Here is a 21,272-nt window from a genome sequence, read left to right as displayed (position 1 = left end):
TCACTCAGCCTGGGAGACCGCGGTGACATTACCATCTGCTCTGCCGGCAGGCCAGCCTCTCCGGCCCTGGACTAGGGGGCGCCGCCGAGAAAAGCCGCCGCAGGCTGCAGAGTCGCCGACCGCGCTGCTCGCAGGGAGACCCCGGGCTGCCCACCGCGGCCTAGCGCGCGCCGGATGGCAGGAGAAGTGTCCGCGGCCACGGGCCGCTTCTCGCTGGAGCGGTTGGGCCTCCCGGGCCTGGCCCTCGCCGCGGCCCTGCTGCTCCTGGCCCTCTGCTTGCTCGACCGGCGCACCAGGTAAGCGCCTCGGCCGCCCGGCCACGCATGCGCCCTGGGCCTTGCGTCCCGCGCGCGACCCAGATGGCGAAGGGAGTCCCGCTCCATGATTTCCAGTGCAGACAGTCAGAACTTGCTGCGGGGCACTAGCTTCCTTTGGGACTTTGTAATAACAAAGGCTTCTTCTGTCTTTTTCCCACACATATGCATACATATTAAAGCTTTGGGACCGAATTCCATTTGCTGCTCCAGCATAAGTTGTAATAAGCCCTAGGTTGGCGGTATGCATTATGCATAACAGATACATTGTGTGTCTTGCCACTGTGAGTTGATGTTTTATGGCCTAGAAGTCATAGAACATTTCAGGAGGGGAATATTCTTACATTTCATTAGTTAAGAGAGAACTGTTTCAAGAAAATGCCAGTGCATGGTGTGAACAATAATTCTGAGTGCCTCTTCCTCAGTTTACCTCCCTGTACCTCATCTGGAAAGCTGAAATAATAGTACATGCCTCGTGAGATTTTTGTGAGTACTAAATGAGTTAATGGAGAGTATTTTATGCAGTTGCTCTATCATTTTTATAAGGACAAAACAAAACACAATAATGACAAAACCTAGACGTATGTCACTTCTTTACCTAATTTGAATTGTGGAAGTAGAAATAGAGAAGTTCAGATAAAATCATTCACTTTGAGTTTAATCTGTTTTTCCTTTCTTTCTGGGTCCTATTTTCATACTGCTCTGGTGTTCATCGCTTTTGAAAACCAAGCAGATGTATTTTGTTGGATGATAATTGATACATATATGTATATATATATTTGCATACATATATATCAATGTATAGATATCTATGTGTGTGTGATACAGGTTGTTTCTCAATAGTTTTTGGGGAAATGACACCTTTGCACTGCATACAAATATCTGTCATCATTTCTAGAATGCCTGGAGATGAGTACTGTAGGAGTATTTGCCTTGCTTCCCATGTCATTTTCAGAGATGTCCCTGGAATGTGCACTCCTCCGGGTTGCCTTTTCCAGTGGCTGTGCTTTTGCTTTAGAGCCCAAGATGACGACTCAGGACACTTGAACTTCAGTGGTATGTGATTCTATGTAGGTTCCACCTTCTCTATTTGCAGAGTCAGTCAAAGCCAGTTAAGTACCTCTAGGTATGCCTTTAAAGAGAAGTGGTAAAAGAAGGCTGTTGGTTCTATTCCAAGTTTACATGCAGGGTAGAAACAGACAAGCTGACTAGGGCAGTTTGGATCAGTGAAGGTAATTGGTGTGAGAATGTGGAACTTGAGGGACAGGAAGGCGAAAGGGTAAGGTAGCTTTCTCTCCTAGCGTTCTGAGAGTAGGCTGATCTTTCTCTATATCATGAAAAATTATTTTACTGAGATATTCATGCCATCAATTGCCAATTCCTTCATACAAGACTGTTTAATGCCGCATATCTATAGGACACTACTTTGATTATATTGCATTTCAGTGTGTAAAAGATAGCTTCATTTGTCCCAGTACAGAGTCATGTTTCCTTATTTCTAGTGTTTGGACAGTTTACTAATGCTCTACGAAAATGATTTTTCTGATATCACTTCTAAGAACAGAAACATGGTTAAGAGTCCCTTATATATTCTTACAGATTTTTTAAAATCTTATGCTAATATGCATGAATATATGTTACTAAAAATAGTGGGAAAATATACCCTGTGTTGCACCTTGTATTTTCCACTTTGCAATACATTTTAGTTACCTTCCTATGTCAGTTTATAGAAGTCATTATTTGTAATGATTATATACATATACACCATACATACACAAAAACACACACACAAAACATGGATATCTTTGAGCTTTTGTGGAAATATTTATGTAGGATGGTGGAGTTGTTATCAAAATGTATGTGTGCTTTACGTTTTAATAGATGTTGCCAAACTACTCTAAGCCTCAATTTATGTTACTACTAATCATCTGTGCAAGTGCCAATTTCTCCACATTCTGCCAATACTGATAGTATAAATCATTTTAATTTTGCCAATCTGATACATAAAGAAAATGAAGCTTCATTTTTATCCCAAATTTTCATGTATTTACTTTTAAAGGAATTTGTATATTTTTAAAGACAGTAATTGTCTGTTTCTTCAATAATTTATTTTTCTATTGGGTTCTTTTTCTATACAATCAGCAAAGACTCTTATATAATAGGAATTTTCATACTTTTTCATACCAGCTGCAATTATTTTTACTATTGTAATTTGCATTTGTTTAAGAGTTTTTAGATATATGTCCTTGCTTAGAAAGCCCTTCTTGTTCCTAACATGATAAAAATATTCAGCAAAGTTTTCCATTATCACATTGAGAGATTTTTATATGTATATAGATTACATTTTTATTCTCATTCCATTTTCATCTTTTGAACAATTATGGCTGAAAAGTGAGTAATATTGCATAGTATAGGAATGCCAGATGTTCCCAAGTAAAAATTTAAATATTATCTATAAAAATGGTAAAAAAAAAATTTTTTTTAAATCGGTAAAAATCAATTCAGAGGTCATTTGTTGCCTTCAGACACTTATCAATTCCACCTCTTTTGGCTACAGTACTTTGATTTCCTTTTGTGAAATTGTCTTTTCCCTTGTTGGATATTATCTGGTGAGACTGTCAATCACAGATGCCACTGCAGTATTTATCAGGAGAGATGACAGTGGCTTGGCCTAGGGTTGTGACTGTGGGGTTGATGGAAGGTGGTTAGAATCAGGATATATTTTTGACAGCAGAGTCAACAGAATTTACTAATGGGCTAAACATGATGTGTGAGGGAGGTGGGGATCAACAAGCTTAGAAGTTTTGTTTCCCTTTTTTTTTGTTTTTGGTTTTTGGTCTGATTATTTAGTGGACGGTACTGTCATTTCCTTAGATAGGGAAGGTTTGGGGGAATTGAGGACATCAATAATTCTGTTTGGGGTATGTTAAATAGGCAGTGAGCACCCAGAGCTCAGGGGAGAGGTCCAGGCAGGATACATATTTGTGAAAGCCACAAATGTGAAGAGGGAATTAAAGCATGAACAAGTTGAGATTGCCTGATGAAAGGGTTTGATGGAGAAGTGGAGGGCCTGGGCCACTCTCCTTATGGAAACTGAGCCTGGCAGAGAAAGAGGAAAGTTTTTTTACATTCCTTTCTAGTCAGTTCCTACCAGTGTTCTGAGTCAGTTTTGCCCATTCTTGAACTTCATATAAATGGGATTTTACAGTATACATTTTTGTATGTAACTTCGTCTCAACATAATGATTTTAACATTCATTCCTGTTGTTGTAGCTATCATTAGTTCATTCATTCTATTTAATTGTAGTTTGTAATATATATAACACAGGAGAAGATTGAGGGGCATAGAAAATAGAGTTTTCTAGCCACAACCACTTCGGAAAATTGACACTTTTCTAAGTAATTGTTGATTTTTTTGTTTTTTTAAATACTTCCACCAGTAATACATGAGAGTTTACGTTGCTCCACATCCTTCCCAGTATTTATGAATGCCAGTCTATTGGTTCGAAGTACTATCTTTCTGGATTTTGGATTTTGTTTTTTTTCCTCTGAAGTGTTGATTTTTGTTTTAGCATGCAGATACATTTCTGGCTGATTATTCTGAACTCATGGAAGCTTAGTTTTACTCTTTGTCAAGGTGAGTCTATGAAAAGCTTGAGATATTTACAGATTCTGTCTTTGGTGATGCTATGATTTGAACATTTGCTTCCCCTCTAAAATTTGTATGTTGAAATCCTAACCCCCAAGGTGACGGTGTTAAGCAGTGGGGTCTTTGGGTTATAATTAGATCATTAGGGCATTGCCTTCATAAATGAGATTAGTCTCCTTATAAAAGAGATCCCAAAGGGCTCCGTTGCCCCTTTGTCCATGTGAGGACACAGCAAGAAGATGGACGTTTATGAATCAGATACTGAATGTGCTTGTGCCTTGATCTTGAACTTCCCAGGCTCCAGAACGGTGAGAGATAAATCTCTGCTGTTTATAAGTCAATCAGTTCATGGTATTTTGCAATAGCACTCTGAATTGACTAGGGCAGATGAAATTCAAACCCTAAACTCTGTCACCCCAGTGGTGGGCAGTGGCTGAAGCTTCTGTGCAGGATTCCAGCAGATCCCTTCCACTGGGCTTTTTGGGGGTCTTCCCTGAAGATGCACATGTCCAGGGTTGGCCAATAATTCGAGAGGTGTATATGTACAGATTTTTGAGGTTCCTTCTTCTTTTCTAGATTTCTTTCCTTGATTGCCAGCCACTTCAGTAGCCCCAAACTCTGACACCCCATGCTGATAATACTTGTAGCTTTTTACTTGAGTTCCAGCTTGCTGACAGGGAGTGCCCTCAGGGGCATCCTGTCCACGCTGGACCTCACTCAATATGGGTCTGTTCTTTAAGCGTTGTCTCCCCTCCGATATCTGCCTTCTTTTGCCTGTTCTTCAGCAAGTATAAATTGATTTCTTTTTTTGTTTGTTTCATATTTTGTTTTCTGTGGAAATATTGGGTTGGTTCAAGCAACTTTGAGATTTCTGGAATCCAAATTCTATGTAAGAAAGACATTTACCAGTGATTATTTCTAGGTGACATATTTCTGTGGGATGGTTTTTCTTGTCTTTGTTATGCTTATATGTATCTTTAAGTTGATATCAATAAATATGTATTTATTTTACAAAACAAAGAATAATAAATTTAAAATTTTATTTTAATGTTATTTAAAATAAAACTTTGAGAAATATGTTTAAAGTGTTTTAAATTATCATTTCCATTGGAAGGACCAGCCTTTGGGTAGTCTTTCCTATAGAAGACTTCTTATTTAGAGCTGGTTGTGTTATGAAACGCAGATCATCTACAGCAAGTCATTAATAACATGTTTTTGTCCAATAAAGAGATACATTTTTAAATCACTGTGTATCAATAATAGACTTAGGTATAATACCCACTTCCCAAATTATTGTTGAAGATAACATATAAAAATAGTCTACATTGCAAAAGACAAACATGAAAACGAAGATGTCTCCATTCTTTCCTTGCTCAATCCCTACAAAAATGAAAAAAAAATTAGTTTTTCTGAAACAATTAAAATAAATATAAGATGTTTGAATTCTTTTAAATAAATGAAAAATGGATCAAATAATACCTTTTTAAAATGAGGCTCTTAAACCAGAATTAAAAAATTTATAACGAAGAGGGGAAAGTATTTACAGAAAATATGATGGGGAGGGGGTGATAACAGATTTTGTTTTTAACTTGCAATTCTGGATGTGAGACCGAAAATAGACCTTAGTGAGCTAAATTCAGGGTGCTGTCAAGGCTGTATTCCTTCTGGACAGTCTAGGGGAGAATACATTTCCTTGCCTCTCTCAGTTTCTAGAGAATTCAAATCTCTTGCTCCTACTCTGACACTCCTGCCTCTCGTGAGGACAGTTGTGATTACACCAGTGTGCACATAGGTAGTTTAGGATAATCTCCTCATGTCACGATCCTTAATTTAATCACATATTCTGCCTTACAAAGTCTTCCCGCTGAGCCCCAAAAATTCATGTCCATCCTACATTTAAAAAAAAAATACATTCACTCCATCCCAAATAGCCCCAAAAGTCTTAACCCATTTACAGTATCAACTCAAAGTCCAAAATCTCATCTGTTTAAGAGTTCCAGATCTCATTATTTAAATCATCACAATCAGGTATTTGTGAGGATCTGTGTATGATCCATCTTGGGGGCAAAATTCCAAAGAACTCTGTGGGCCTCCCATGTGTGTCACAGACATTCACTCATGAGATATTTGTTTTCTCAGATCTTTTCTGGATAATGCCATCTTTATTCCTGGCTTCTGCTGACGTGGTTGAGGGCAACTATTAGTCATTGAAAAGATTATTCCCTAATCTTTTCAACAATTGATTAAATACTCCGTACAAATGAATGAGTGTGTGATGGGTTGAACTGGCTTTCTGATTCTTCCCACCGCTAGCAAAAATTGTCCAACCATGCCCTTAGCTTTCTCTGCAGAGCACTGTTTCCCGGCAGTGAATCTCCTAATTTAGTGCACTTGCAATCTGGATAGGTGGACAATTTCCCAAATCATCAATTCCTGGTTCCTTTTTGCCTAACAGTTCTTCTCTTAATCTATCTCTTTCCTTTCACATTTTATTATAAATAGTGAGAAAAAAATAAGCTAACTTTTCAACACTTTGCTTGGAAATCTCCTCAGCTGAATATCTAAGTTCATCATTTACAAGTTTTGTTTTCCACATAACTCAAGGACACAGTAGAGCTAGGATTTCTGCAACTTTATATAAGGATCCCTTTTACTCCATTTTCCAATAACGCATTCCTCAGTTCTTCATTTCATGTGAGTCTTCACCAGCAGTGCCTTTAACATTCCTATTTCTACTGTTTATTTTTGATGATTTAAGTATTTTTTAAGATATGTTCTTTACCATACCCCTTACTTAATTCTTTCTGACCTCTCACTAAAGGGGTTGTTGATGTCTATATTTCTACTAACCATTTGTTCCAGTAAATATAGTTTTCTACCATTCTTCTCAGAATTCTTTTAGCATTTGCCCATTACCCAACTCCAAAGCCAATTCTACATTTTTAGGTATTTGTTATAGCAGGACACTACTTCCAGATACCACAAATCTCTATTAGTTTTCTAATGTTACTATAACAAATTACCACTAATCTAGTGACTTAAAACAACAGAGAATTTATTCTCTTACAGTTCTGGAGGTTAGAAGTCCTCCTGGGCTAATGTCAAAGTGTGAGCAAGGGCTGTGTCCCTTTTGGGAGCTCTCACAAAGAATTCATTTCTTTGACTTTTCCAGCATCTGGAGGCCACCAAGACCTAGGTCATGGGCCCTTCCCCCATCTTCAAAACCAGCAGCATGGCATCTCTAAATCTCTCTCCTACGCTGACATTTCCACTCTGCTATTATAAGGACTCTTGTGATTATCTCGGGTCTGTGCTCACTATCCAGGACAATGTTCTCATCTCAAGATCCTTAATTTAAATCACATCTGCAAAGTCCCTTTTGACATGTATAGCACCAAATTCACAGGCTTCAAGAATTAGGACATGGACAGTTGAGGGGCATTATTCTTCCTACCATACCTTTTGATGTCAATAATGACCTTATTAAAGCTTTTACTTGATAGGCACCTGTAATAGTTTTTTAGGGCTGCTCTAACAAAGTACCACACACAACCTGGGTGGCCTAAACAATAGAAATTTATTGTCTCGTATGCCAGAGGCTAGAAGTCTAAGATCAAAGTGTTTGCTGGGTTGCTTTCTTCTGTGGGTTGAGAGGGAGATTCTGTTCCATGCCTCTTGCCCAGTTTTTGGTGATTTTCTGGACTCTATGTTGTATCGTGGCTTATGGAAGCTTAACCCTGAACTCTGCTTTTACCTTCACACAGAATTCTCCCTGTGTTTGCGTCTGTGTCTACATTTCCGCTCTTTGTATGGATACTAGTTATATTGTTTTAGGGGCCCACCCTACTGCAGTATGCCCACATCTTAACTAATTATATCTGTAATGATGCTATTTCCAATTACAATCACATTCTGAGGTACTAGAGATTAGGACTTCAACATGTGAGTTTTGAGGGGTCATGATTCAACCCATAACAGCATCATTTTAAAAAATAGATTCTTCTTATGTGAGTCTAAGATTTTTATCTCTACTAATCAGATATTGTAAACACTCTTGGGCACATTGGAGGAATAGGAGTGATGGTTAAACGTTTTAATTCATGATTTAGGCAGGCAGTGTGGCCTTATGGAAAGTTGAAAATAGATAACTTATGGCGTAAAGAATAAAAAGCATATCGTATTTCAAAGCACCCCTCTTTCATACAGCTAAGCATGCCCTTCCTTTAGCTTTAGGCTTTGATTCCTACTAAAATACATTGGTCTTGGGGCAAGGAGCTTTCAACTTTTCTCGCTGGATACTCACACCGCAGAGTAAAGTTTCAGATTTTTTCCTTTTAATATTTTAAATGTAATCTCCTAGGGTCCTTTAGCTACCTTATTCCTGTGGATTTTCAAGCTTGCCTTTAGGTGGAAGTGAACTTTCCTTATCATTTTGCTCAAGTGATAATGATAAGGAAAGAACACTGATCCCGAATGTGGGGTATGGTGTTGGCCCAAAAGATCGAACATTGGAAATTAGAAATGATAGGATTTGGGGTCTTCCAGGCTTGATGTTATTCAGAGAAGATTTGATTATTGCTTGTTTGCGTAAATAGGACCTCACACTTTTCAAAATGTGGTCACATTTCTCACGTGCTTTGATTCTCACATCTATCTAGTAGCTGGCATTTCCACTTTGTAGTTGACAAAGGTGACTCAGCTAGGTTCTGTAGACTACTCAGTGGTCACTACAGTTCATGGATCCTTTGAATCATCTGTTGAAGGAAGGATTCTCCCTGAGATAATCTGGGAAATGTCAAGTGCTGAGGCTTCCTCTTCTGGGTTCAGTCTTTGAGATCTTTTTCTTGTTGGAACTTTTCTTATGCAGAGCAAGTTGTGTCCCCAAATGGAGATGTGGATTTATGTAAACATCTGGAATGGCAATTCACCACCTTCACAGGCAGTGGGTCATCTTGGCACTGTGGGTTACAGTGAAGAAGGATTTCTCAACCTGGAAATTTGGTGCTGGATGATTCTTTGTAGTGGGTGCTGTCCTTTGCAGTAAAATATTTAGCAGCATTCCTTGCTTCTATCTACTGGATGCTTGTTGCATACCCTCCCCTTCCATAAAAATAATGAATGTCCTCAGATATTGTCAAATATCCTTTGGGTGAGGGTGGAGAACCACTGCACTGAAGAAGTGGAGGGTATGCCCACAGTCATCTTCTGAGTGCAAAGGCTTGCTTGTAGTTAGAGGGAAATTCCCACCTTGGAATAGGTATGAATTATAAGTCAGATAGTAAAACACTGGGATTCTTATTGCCTTATCAAGGTCCTGGATATGGATGAGTGGCTTTTTACTTATACAGTGGAATATTCTGAAAATTTCTCATGATTGACATAAAAAGTAGTCATGAGCACAGAAAAATTTTGAGATGTATGGTTATGAATCATATACATTTTTGTATTAAAATAGACTTTTTATCTTAGAGCAGTTTAGGCTTTAAAAAAAAAAAATGAGTGTATGGCTGGGCACAGTGGCTCATGCCTGTAATCCCAGCACTTTGGGAGACCGAGGTGGGTGGATCACTTGAGGTCAGCACTTTGAGAGAAGCCTGGCCAACATAGTGAAACCCTGCCTCTACTAAAAATAAAAATAAAAAACATTAGCTGGGCATGGTGGGGCGTGCCTGTAATCCTAGCTACTCGGGAGGCTGAGGCAGGAGAATCACTTGAACCCAGGAGGCAGAGGTTGCAGTGAGCTGAGATCACACCACTGCACTCCAGGCTAGGTGACAGGGCAAGACTCCATCTCAAAATAAAAAAAAAGGAGTGTAAAGTACAAAAAGCTGCCCCATACGGTAAGTCCTCACTTAACATCATCTGGATTCTTGGATGGAAACTGCAACTTTAAGCAAGACCCTGTATTTTCTACAGTAGGCTAATTGATATAAACAAGAGTTAAGTTCCTACAACATATTTCTGGTCACAAAACCTCACAAAACTTCTAAATAAGGACCAAAAACACTTGTAATTTTAAACATTGAATTAAATGTGATAAATACATACATTTAAGAAAGATGAGCAAAAGCAAGTAAGATTATTATTTACCCAATTATTCCAGTTCAGGGTCTCAGGTGGCCAGACCCTGTCCTGGCAGCTGTGGGTGCATGGCAGGAGCCAGCCCTTGACAGGACAGTATCCATCACAGGGGCCACTCACAGAAACCCACAGTCCCCCAGATGGAGATCATTTAGGTACAGCCACGAACCTCATGTGCACAACTCTGGGATGTGGGGAAAAAAAAAACAGAGTACTTGGAGAACACCCATGCAGACCTGGGGTGAATGAACAAACTCCACACAGACATTGCCCCCTGGTTGAATTGATACTTTTTTCTCATCAAGTTATCACAAATGCCATTGAATGAAAAACAACTGTATTTGGGGACTTGCTGTACTCCCTTTACCCCTACCTTTCACTGCCCACTCCTTCAATTCCCTTACTATTAACACCTTGTGTTAGTGTGGTCCCTCTATTACAATTGAGAAGTCAATACTGATTCATCATTGTTAACTAAAGTGCATACTACTTTAGGGTTCTTTCTGTGTTTTACATTCTGTAGGTTTTGACAAATGTCTAATGATGGTTTGGTTGTGCCCCAACCCAAATCTCATCTTGAACTGTAGTTCCCATAATCCTCATGTGTCATGAGAAGAACCCAGTGGGAAGTGATTGGATCATGGGGCTGGTTTCCCTCATGCTATTCTCTCAATAGTGAGTACTCATGAGATCTGATGGTTTTATAAGCATCTGACATTTCCCCTGCTGGCATTTCTCTCTCCTACTGCCACATAAAGAAGGACATATTTGCTTCCCCTTCAGCCATGTGTGTAAGCTTCCTGAAGCCTCCAAGGCATGCAGAACTGTGAGTCAATTAAACCAATTTTTCAAATAAATTAGCCAGTCTCAGGTATGTCTTAATAGCAGTGTGAAAATGGACTAATACAGTAGATTGGTTCCAAGGGACTGGGACACTGCTATACGGATTCCCAAAAATATGGAAGCAACTTCGGAAATGGGTAACAGATAGAGGGTGAAACAGTTTGGAAGGCTCAGAAAAAATACAGAAAAATGTGGGAAAGTTTGGAACTTCCTAGAGACTTGGAGGGCTTTGAAGACAGGAAGCTGTGGGAAAGTTTGGAACTTTCTAGAGACTTGCTGAATGGCTTTGACCAAAATGCTGACAGTGATATGGACAATAAAGTGTTCTCAGATGGAGATGAGGAACTCATTGGGAACTGGAGTAAAGGTCATGCTTGCTATGCAGAGAGTCTGGTGGCATTTTGCCCCTGCCCTAGAGATCTGTGGAACTTTGAGCTTGGAAGAGATGATCTAGGGTATCTGGTGGAAGAAATTTCTAAGGGACAATGTGTTCAAGAGGAAGCAGAGCATAAAAGTTTGGAAAGTTTGCAGCCTGACAATGTGATGGAAAACGAAAAACCATTTTAGAGAAATTCAAACCTGCCACAGAAATTTGCATAAGTAAGGAGGAGCTGAATGTTAATCATAAACACAATGGGGAAAATGTCTCCAGGGCATGAGAGACCTTCATGGCAGCCCCTCCCATCACAGGCCCAGAGGCCTAGGAGGGAAAAATGGTTTTATGGGTCAGGCCTAACTCCTGCCCCACTGCTCTGTGCAGCCTAGGACATGGTGCTCTGTATTCCAAATGCCTCAGCTCCAGCTGTAGCTAAAAGGGGCCAAAGCACAGCTAGGGCCATTGCTTCAGAGGGTGCAAGCCTCAAGTCTTGGCAGCTTCCACGTGGTGTTGAGCCTGTGGGTGCACAGAAGTCAAGAACTAAGGTTTGCGAATCTCTGCCTAGATTTCAGAGGATGTGTGTAAACACCTGGATGTCCAGGCAGAAGTGTGTTGCAGGGGTGGAGCCCTCATGGAGAACCTTTGCTAGGGCAGTGCAGAAGGGAAATGTGGGGTTGGATTCCCCACACAGAGTCACTCCTGGGGCATTGCCTATTGGAATTGCGAGAAGGAGGCCACCATCTTCCAGACCCCATTATGGTAGATCCACTGACAGCTTGCACTGAGCACCTGGAAAAGCCAGACACTCAATGCCAGCCCATGAAAGCAGCTGGGAGAGGGACTGTACCCTTCAAAGCCACAGGAGTGGAGCTGCCCAAGGCCATGGAAGGCCATCTTGGGTCAGAATGACCTGGATGTGAGACATGGAGTCAATGGAGATTATTTTGGAACTTTAAGGTGTAATGACTGCCCTATTGGTTTTTGAACTTGCATGGGGCCCATAGCCCCTTTATTTTGGCCAGTTTCTCCCATTTGGAATGGGTGTGTTTACCCAATTACGGTAGCCTCATTGTATCTAGGAAGTAACTAACTTGCTGTTGATTTTACAGGCTTATAGGTGGAAGGAACTTGCCTTGTCTCAGATGAGACTTTGGACTTGGAGTTTTGGGTTAATACTGGAATGAGCTAAGACTTTTGGGTACTGTTGAAAAGGCATGATTGTGTTTTGAAATGTGAGAAAATTGAGATTTGGGAGGGGCCTGCGGAAGAATGATATGGTTTGGCTGTTCTCTCACCCAGATCTCATCTTGAATTGTGGTTCCCATAATCCCCACATGTGGTGGGAGAGGCCTGGTGGGAAGTGACTGAATCGTGGGGGTTATTTCCCCCATGATGTTCTCATGATAATGAGTGAGTTCTCATGAGATATGATGGTTTTATAAGTGTCTGACATTTCCCCTGCTGGCACTTCTCTGTCCTGTTGTCATGTGAAGAAGGATGTGTTTGCTTCCCCTTCCATCATGATAGTCAGTTTCCTGAGGCCTCCCCAGCCATGTGGAACTGTGAGTCAATTAAACCTCTTTTCTTTATAAATTACCCAGTCTCGGGTATGTCTTCACAGCACCATGAAAATGGACTAATACAGTTATAGTGTCATACAGAATAGTTCCATGGCCCTAAAAATCCTGGCCTCTGCTATTCATCCCTCTTTCTTACCTACCTAACCTTTGGCAACCACTGATTTTTTTTTTTACTGTCTCCCTAGTTTTACCTTCTCTAAAATGTCATATGGTTGGAGTCATGTTATGTTGTATGCTGCCTTTTCACATTGGCTTCTTTCACTCAGCAATATGCCTTTAAGGTTTTTCCATGTCTTTTCAAGGCTTGATAGCTCTTCTTTTTATCACTCAATTATTCTAAATTACATAGATGTACCACAGTTTGTTCACTGACAGACATGAAAGACATTTTGATGGCTTCCAAGTTTTGGCAGTTATGAGTAAAGGTGCTAAAAATATTTATATGCAGGAAGTTATGTGTACTTCAGTTTTGAACTCATTTGGGTAAGTATGCAGGGAAAACATTGCTGGATCACATGGTAAGCGTATGTTTAGTTTTGTAAAAGTACTATCAAACTGTCTTCCAAAATGACTGTACGGTTTTGCAGTCCTACCAGCAATGAATGAGACTTGCTTTTTTTCCCACATGCTTGAAAACATTTAGTGGTATCAGTGTTTTGGATTTTAGCCATACTAATAGTTGTGAAGTGATACTTATTGTTTTAATTTTCAGTTCCCTGATAACATAGAATGTTGTGCATCTTTTCATATGCTAATTTGCCATTTATATATCTTCTTTGGTTAGGTTTCTGTTAAGATGTTTTTCCCATTTAAAAAAATTAGGTTGTTTTCTTCTTGTTGAATTGTAAGAGTTCTTTGTATACTTTGAATGTTTTGAAAATATTGTCTCTTAGCTTTGGCCTTGTATCTTTAGTTTCTTAACAGTGTCCTTGCAGAATAGAAGTTTTTAATTTTAATCAAGTTCAATTTCTCATTTTTTAAAATAGAAACTGCTTTTGGTGTTATATATAAGGATTCATATTTTTTTAACTTTTTTCGTCAAGTGTTTCCCTGCTTTCTGTTGATCTTCTTGTTAGCAACTGAGGTTTTATACTATTCAAAATAAGTGTGATTCAGTTCAGAGTTATATTTGCACATTATTCTGATGAAAGGCAGCTTCCTATAGTGGCAGGAGCATCAAACATTCCTGGATTTGAATCTAGGCTCCATCTCTTACTCATTTTGTTATTCTGAATAAAGTATTTAATTTTTTTGAACCACGATGCATTAAGTATCTGCCAATACCAGATACATACTAGGTGCTTGATATATGGCAGTTCTACCGAGACTCTTCTTGAAGAATCAAGACATCCAGAGAATTCTACTGTTGAGTTGTTACCTAATGGCCATTGAGGCTCTAGTCAACAGTTCACTATAAATATTAAATGGCAAAAAGGATACTGAAAAATTTATCAGTGGTTCTCAACTTGTGGAAATGCTATCATGGTGGAAATATAGTGACAAACTATTAGTCTGTAAGCACAGAATTTATAAAGGACTTATTAAGTATTCATTCTTTTTCAATTTTAGTGTTTACTTGCTTTTGTTCTAAGTCCTGCTGTCTCTACTTAGCTGCATTATCAGTTACCTATTCAGCATGCTAAAAGGAATCTGGGATCACAGTAAATAATATCTGCCAGCAAGTGCCTTTGAGGCACTACGCTGCCTATTCTATTTGTGAGGGATATTTTATTGTGGTGCTTCTCAAACTAGCTGTGATGAAGGACTGGTTTTCTTGGTATTTGTTTTAATTTGCATCTGTCAAGGACTGATACCTTGGTAAATTAAGAAAAATGATTCATAAAATAAAATTTTAAAAATGATACAAACCTAAAGCATTTTTCTTAATTATTAGTTTGAACAGACTTAAAATTGTTCTGTAAAATTAACTGTACCATTTTGCAGTCCTACCCGTAATGAATGAGACTTGCTAAAATTGGTCTAAAACTTTCTAAGTGTTTACTCTCAGGCTTTGCATTTATCTCTTTGCGACTTATACCAGTCATCTCTGCACTTTGAGTAACACTGACCTTTTTAACTATTGTCAAGTCCCTATTTCTCTGAGCAAAGCTTTGTCTGTAAGCAGGAATGATCTTGTCATTAGTAATTGAGGAAATGAGGTAAAGTCAGAATACCAGATTATCATGGGTTATCTCTATTTGAAAGCTTAGAGGACAGTCAGCTTGCACATTGGGTTTCCTTGGCACTAACCAGAGATTCTTTCCTCTTAGTTGCTATTTGGACCAAAAAAAAAAAAAAAAAGATAGTAAGGAATTTTTTCTGTCTTTCAGCCCCTCTCACCCGACATACATATATATCATTATACTCCCCTCTCCAATGCTGTAATTAGTAAGAAATAAGATTAAAATACTGTTAAGATAAGTTTTAGTCAAAGTAAGAATTTAATGATTTTTTTGAGTTCCGAGATGTTAAGGTTATATAGATAATGAGTTGTTTTGACATGTTGATTTGTTGACATCACTGTGTCACATAAGTCAATTATTTCTGTTTCTAATTACTTAATTACTCTCAAGCAAGATCGTTCGTGCTCTAGATCCCTCACATTGTTACCACTGCCCAGGGAATGAGTACAACCAGGCTGCCATCATTAGTGGATGTTTCTCTTGTTTCTTCCCCTTTTCTTATAATACAATATAGGAAAAGGATGTGGACAGCTGAGAGTAAAGTCATTTTCAATTCAAGAGTATGCTGAACTTAACAGGTGGATTTTTGTGTTTTTCAGAGGAAGTGACAGGGAAATCTCCAGGCACCTCTGTGGCTCTTGGTTAATAGCAAATCACTTAGGACATCATGTTATGCTTTCGATTATAAAGCCCAGAAGTTGGATTGTTTCTTGTTACCATTTGAGACAGATTTTTGGCTTGCTTCACTGTTGTTATATGTTGTCTTTAAAAAATGGTCCTAAGATAGAGAACATTCTCATCGTGTAATAAAAGCATGATAACCCTAAAATCAAACGTCTTGTTGTTTATTTTGTACTTCATTCAAAATAACCATTTAATGATTCATGGGACCTTCAGGAATGCTAATTGGATCAACATTGAAGATTGCTCAATTCTGTAATCACATTTTACTGGTAAATCCTGGTTATTCCTTTAAATACTTCATCTGTTTTGTCATAACAGAAAATCAATTCAAAAGTTATGTTGGATTAGCATAAATCTCTTATCTCTATCAGAAGAATATCTTAGAGTGCTTGCCTAATAATGTGGGGCACTCTCTTGGTCTGTTTGGGTACTCTAATAAAAATATAGACTGGGAGGATTAGAAAGATCAAAGTTATTTTTCATAGTTCTGGAGGCTGGGAAGTCCTAGATGAAGGTTCCAGCAGTTGCTGTGTCTGGCGAAGGCTCATTCCTCATAGATAGGGCCTGTTCACTGTGTCTTCATGTGGAGGAAGGGGCAAAGGACCTGTTGGGCTTCTTTTATAAGGGCACTAATCCAATTTGTGAGGGCTCCACCTTCATGACTTAAACACTTCCCAAGGCCCCACCTTCTGATACCATCACCTTGTAGATTAGGTTTCAGCATATGAATCTTGGGGTGATGCAGAAAGGCAGATCATAGCTGGCAATTTGTGTATGTGAAGTCTTCTGCAGCTCAGTCTTTCCCTACACTGGGACCTTCTTGCAGAAAGTGGTGTTGTGGTAGGCAAAGAGCATGACTATAAAGCTAAAGTGAGCATGGATCTAAAATTCAGCTCTACCCCAATACATATGGTGACTTTTGAGAGGATGGAGGATGGTAAGGGAAGATGGAAGTGAACATCATCGAGGTCCTCCTACGTCTAGCCTCTGTGCCTAGATATTTTGCATCTATTGTCTCGTTTTATCCTCACTCATATTCAAGAGGTTAACTGTTATTAAGCAATTTTCAAAAGAAAAGACTAAAATAATAAAAGATTAAGGTGCTGTGCTACTTGGGAATAGACCTGGGTTTTTGGTTGTAGATCCATTAGACCGTGGTAGACAGAATAAAGCCTTTTCAGCCCCAGAGATAGCCGTATTCTAATCTTCAGAACCTATGAATATGTTAGGCTACATGGCAAAGGGGAATTAAGGTTGCAGAAGGAATGAAGGTTGCAAATCAGCTGACCTTAAAATAGGGGATTATCTTGCAGTTTTTGAGAGGGCCCAGTGGAATCAGGATTATTAAAATTGGAAACAGGAGGCAGAAAAAGGAGGTCAGAGTTATATGATTTGAGAAATACTTGACTTTTGCTGACTTTGAAGATGGATGGTTGATGAATTAGTCCCTGAGCCAAAGAATACAGGCAGCCTTTGGAAGTTGGAAAAGGCAAAGAAACAAGAGTTTTCCCTGGAGCCTCCAGAAAGGAATTCAGCCATACCTGCCCTGCCAATACTGTGATTTTAGCCCAATGAGGCCCATGGCCTCTGGCCCACAGAACTGTAAAAAAATAAAATAAAAATAAACTTTTGCTATTTAAACCCCTAAATTTGTGGTAATTTGTCACAGCATTCTTAGAAAACTATTGTAATGGCCATATTCCCCATGTTCTTTGCATCAAACTACACTGCCTCTTGCAAGGAGGTTCAAAGGGTGAAAAAGATTGGGAGATTGGACCTTGGTGGACTTTTCTAGTTGCTTATGAGGAGCAGGATGGAAAGTGAACATTCTGTAATAAATACTCAGTGCCTTTGCTGCTGTGCTAATACATCATCATTTGAGAATTTTTGGTCTCAGATTTTACAGATTATTATGGGGTCACAGATTAGTATTGATTTCTTTGTTCCTTACCCATAGATTCACAAGTAAGTTTTGAATGTTATAAATCTAGCAACTCAATGAATTTTAAAAATAGTTTTGAAAATAAGTCAGACGTTGAAGGTATTGAGACTCAGATATGATTTGGTTAGGAGATTTTTCTTGCCCAGACCTGGTGCATACCTTATGGTTGCCTGCAGCCTGGAGGAGAGAGCTGAGCTTGACTCTGAGAATTTGAAGGGATCTAAGGGAATGGGAGTTGTACTTCACCGATTTCCCAAAAATAATGGAGAGAGCCATCATCTGCAGAGGAAAAATTAACAACTTCTTGTAGGAGAAGGTTTTTGTGCTTTATACAAAGTAAAATCCCATTGAAACTACTCCAGGTTACTGTTCTGCGAAAGGCAAAGGACAAAATTATAGAAAGCTACTTTGCTGAATCAGAGAAGGTGACATCTATTATATCATGCATTTTTATAGCTGAATTGCTCATTTTTATGGGTTTGGCCTTTTTTTCAATGTAGAAGTATTTGGGATGGGATCCTTTTTTTCTACAGGTAAGTGGAAAGGATTAATTAAGTCTGTAATTGCTTAATATAAAAATTAATAGAAATTCTAACAAAAGTACACCCATAACAGGATTTAAATTCATTGTCATTTCTCCTCATAACTTCATCCTAAATAGTTGACATTAATAAAGAAGAAACTTTAGAAGCTTTACTTTAGTTTTAGCACCTAGCATAATATCTGGCACTGAGTAGATTCTCAGTGAATATTTGTTAGAAGAATGAAGGGTGAATGAATGAATAAATAGTTTGGTACAGTAATTGTTATCTTTTTCCATTATGAATATTTTAGAGTTCTAGATATTGATATCAAAACTACAAACTGCATACAAATTGAAACCTAATGTTACAAAACCACATTTTCTGCTATTCCATTAAAAACTGAAGATTTCATTAGGAAGTGCTTACCTAATTGTGAATATTTTATAAATGGAGAACATATTAGTGTAACGACTTGTTTCACATAAACCTAACTGCACACAGTAACTGGAGTGCAGATGACCTCTAACATTCCTGCTTCTGAAAATTCAGTTTAAAATTATGTGTAACAATACATATTTAGGTTTAGGTACTAGACTTTCAGATTTAGGTTCTGGATTTGTATAACTGTGCTTAAGATTCTGTTTCCTGGCATAGGTAGATAGTGTTATTTAACAAATGGGAGCTCCTTCGTGAAAGTGCTGAGCCTGTTTTTGGTAATCACATAGAATTACAAACATTTGGTTCTTTTAGTACACTTGAAACAAATAGTGGTAGGATGAGAGCTCGTAAACCATTTAAAAGACTAGTTTTCTGTTTGAAAAACCAAAGTTGTCCAGGTGAAAGCAGTGCTTTTTATTAGCTGTATCTTAGAACTATGAATACTCAAATCATCTTATCTCAGGAAGGCAAGAGGCTTACTGTCAGGTCACTGGCATGGAAAACTTAATGTTGTAGTGTTGTATTTCAGTAATGCTGTCCTTTACGGCTAGAATGTAAAGGAATTCTCTGGATAATAAGCAGATATGGCTTTAGCATTGGCTACTCCAATATTGTTGGTTCCTTTTTATATTTTTTATAGTAAGTGTATAGTATTATAGAATTGATTTTGACTTATAATAAGGATGGCCAACACTTTTGAGAGTTGTCTATGAGCTGATTATACATAGAGGAAAGTGTCTTATATTCACTATTGTATTGAATTTTATTGAATCCTCTTACGGTAACTTTCCTCATTTTATAGAGGTTGAAAGTAAGTTTTATTTAAATAATGTTTCTAATATGATGCAGTTCAAACTCACAATGTTTGACTTCAAACTTCTTAACAGTTTTTTTCCTTTTTTCTTATTCTTTTTAAATCTCTCTTACAACAATATTCTGACATTTGCACTCCCCCTTTACTAAAAATGAAAATATTAAGAGCTAGTACATTTTAAGCATTGCTAGAAGAAATGTAAGTATGATATGAATACACACAATTACACACATTTGGACTTTTTAAAAAGAATATATTAAGACTAAGCAAAAATGATCTGCTGTCTCCCTCTTGCACTAGATTGTGTGAAAGCCACACTTGACGGTCCACATTGGCAAATGCCTTTTTTTTTCTCTATCCCATTTACCGGCTATTGCATCCACTTGCTTACTGGCTTAGTAGAGGTTTGGGGTCTACTGTGTGCCTAGACTGCCCTATGTCAGATGTAATCGAAGGCAGTAGAGAAGATGCAGGAAGCTGCCTTGTGACACAAGGGTAGTAGCCAGGCAAAAGTCACATCTCAGTTTTTCTGAAAACTCGTAAAATTTGCTTCAAGATTGTTTTCAAAAGTGAAACCAGATTGAAGGAACCTGGAATCAAAGGGGAAGGATATTTTCACCCACTGGGAATTAATTATAGACAGTTTAATGTGTTTCTCATCTTAACAATCCTTCCTAAATGGATTATGCAAGCTGTTGCATGTGTCATCGCTGCAGTTACTATTGCACTTAGAGAAGCAGTATTAAATATTGAATGAGAAAGTGTTACAGACAGTTCAAATATTACTTTATGTAGCAAAACAGTGGTTCCTGATATATCTCTTGTTGCTTTCAGGTCTATAGCGAACTTTTAATCTTGTTTTGGATTTTGAATGACCTTTTTCACATGGGCAAAGAACCTTAGCACTGAATACAGAATGCAAAACTTTGTCCTTATATTTCTTTGTAGTCATGCATCCAAATTCTTTCATTTACATGCATGTAGATGTGCATGTATATGTATGTATATGTATATATACATATACACACATGTATAAATATATGTGTGTATACATATATATATATATATATATATATATATATATTTCAAACTAGTTCTACCCTTTTTGCTTCTCAGTGTGTCGTACCATATGGTGTAGAGTGTCATGCCAAAAGATAAAAATATTCCTAGAACATATGAAATCACCAGTCAACTGAAGAAGGGTAAAGACTTTTGACCAAAGCATTTATGACTCTGATGTATTTGCAGGCAATAGTACATGGCATAATACACACAATTTTAAAAAGAAGACATATTTTAAAGTTAAACTGACTCTTACTTTTTAAGGGAATCCAAAAATAAAGTCTTTGTAAATTTTTAAAGAAATTGATTCAAATCAGTGTTTTTTTCCTATATTGAAATTCTCAATATCCATTTATGGAATTTGCCCTGCTTATTTTAGTCTCTAGAGTTACCATACAATTTGGCTCTTTAAGTTTTCAGAAGCAGAGACTTGGAGATGAAACCCACTGCAGGTGGATGGAGTCTTTGGGTTATAGATAACATGGCCATTACATAGTTTTTCTAACTTATTCCATGGGTAAGATGTTCTAACTAGTAAAGAAAAGTGCAGAAGATAAGATTTCACAACATTCCTAGGGTCTATGTAATAACGTTGTAATGACAGTGTGATTCGGGCTGTTTCTTTTGCATCAATAAATAACAAATGGTCCGTAAGTGGTCCATGCTACGCCATATTTTGCTACTCAGATTTTATTCATTTTAGGGCTCAAGTCAACCTGCATTCCTTTATGCTACATTGAATATTGTTTTCAACTACTTAATTAGACAAAAATGGGGAAAAA

General features: G+C 38.1%; 1 protein-coding gene across 2 annotated transcripts in view; it reads left to right on the top strand.

Annotated features, from left to right (window-relative positions):
• The window catches only part of LOC111549281 (cytochrome P450 7B1), a 207,912-nt gene continuing 186,640 nt past the window's right edge, over nt 1-21,272 (top strand). Inside the window, exon 1 of one of the 2 annotated variants that reach the window (XM_023222424.3) lies at nt 1-296. In XM_023222424.3, the coding sequence (XP_023078192.1) occupies nt 175-296 (122 nt within the window). In that variant the 5' untranslated portion in view covers nt 1-174. The remainder of the gene's footprint in view (nt 297-21,272) is intronic. The other variant, XM_023222425.3, reaches the window with a different exon arrangement.

The sequence above is a fragment of the Piliocolobus tephrosceles genome, chromosome 7 (genome assembly GCF_002776525.5).
Source record: "Piliocolobus tephrosceles isolate RC106 chromosome 7, ASM277652v3, whole genome shotgun sequence".
Lineage (NCBI taxonomy): Eukaryota > Metazoa > Chordata > Mammalia > Primates > Cercopithecidae > Piliocolobus > Piliocolobus tephrosceles.
Note: the sequence above shows the minus strand (reverse complement) of the source record. Positions and strands in the feature narration are given on the sequence as shown.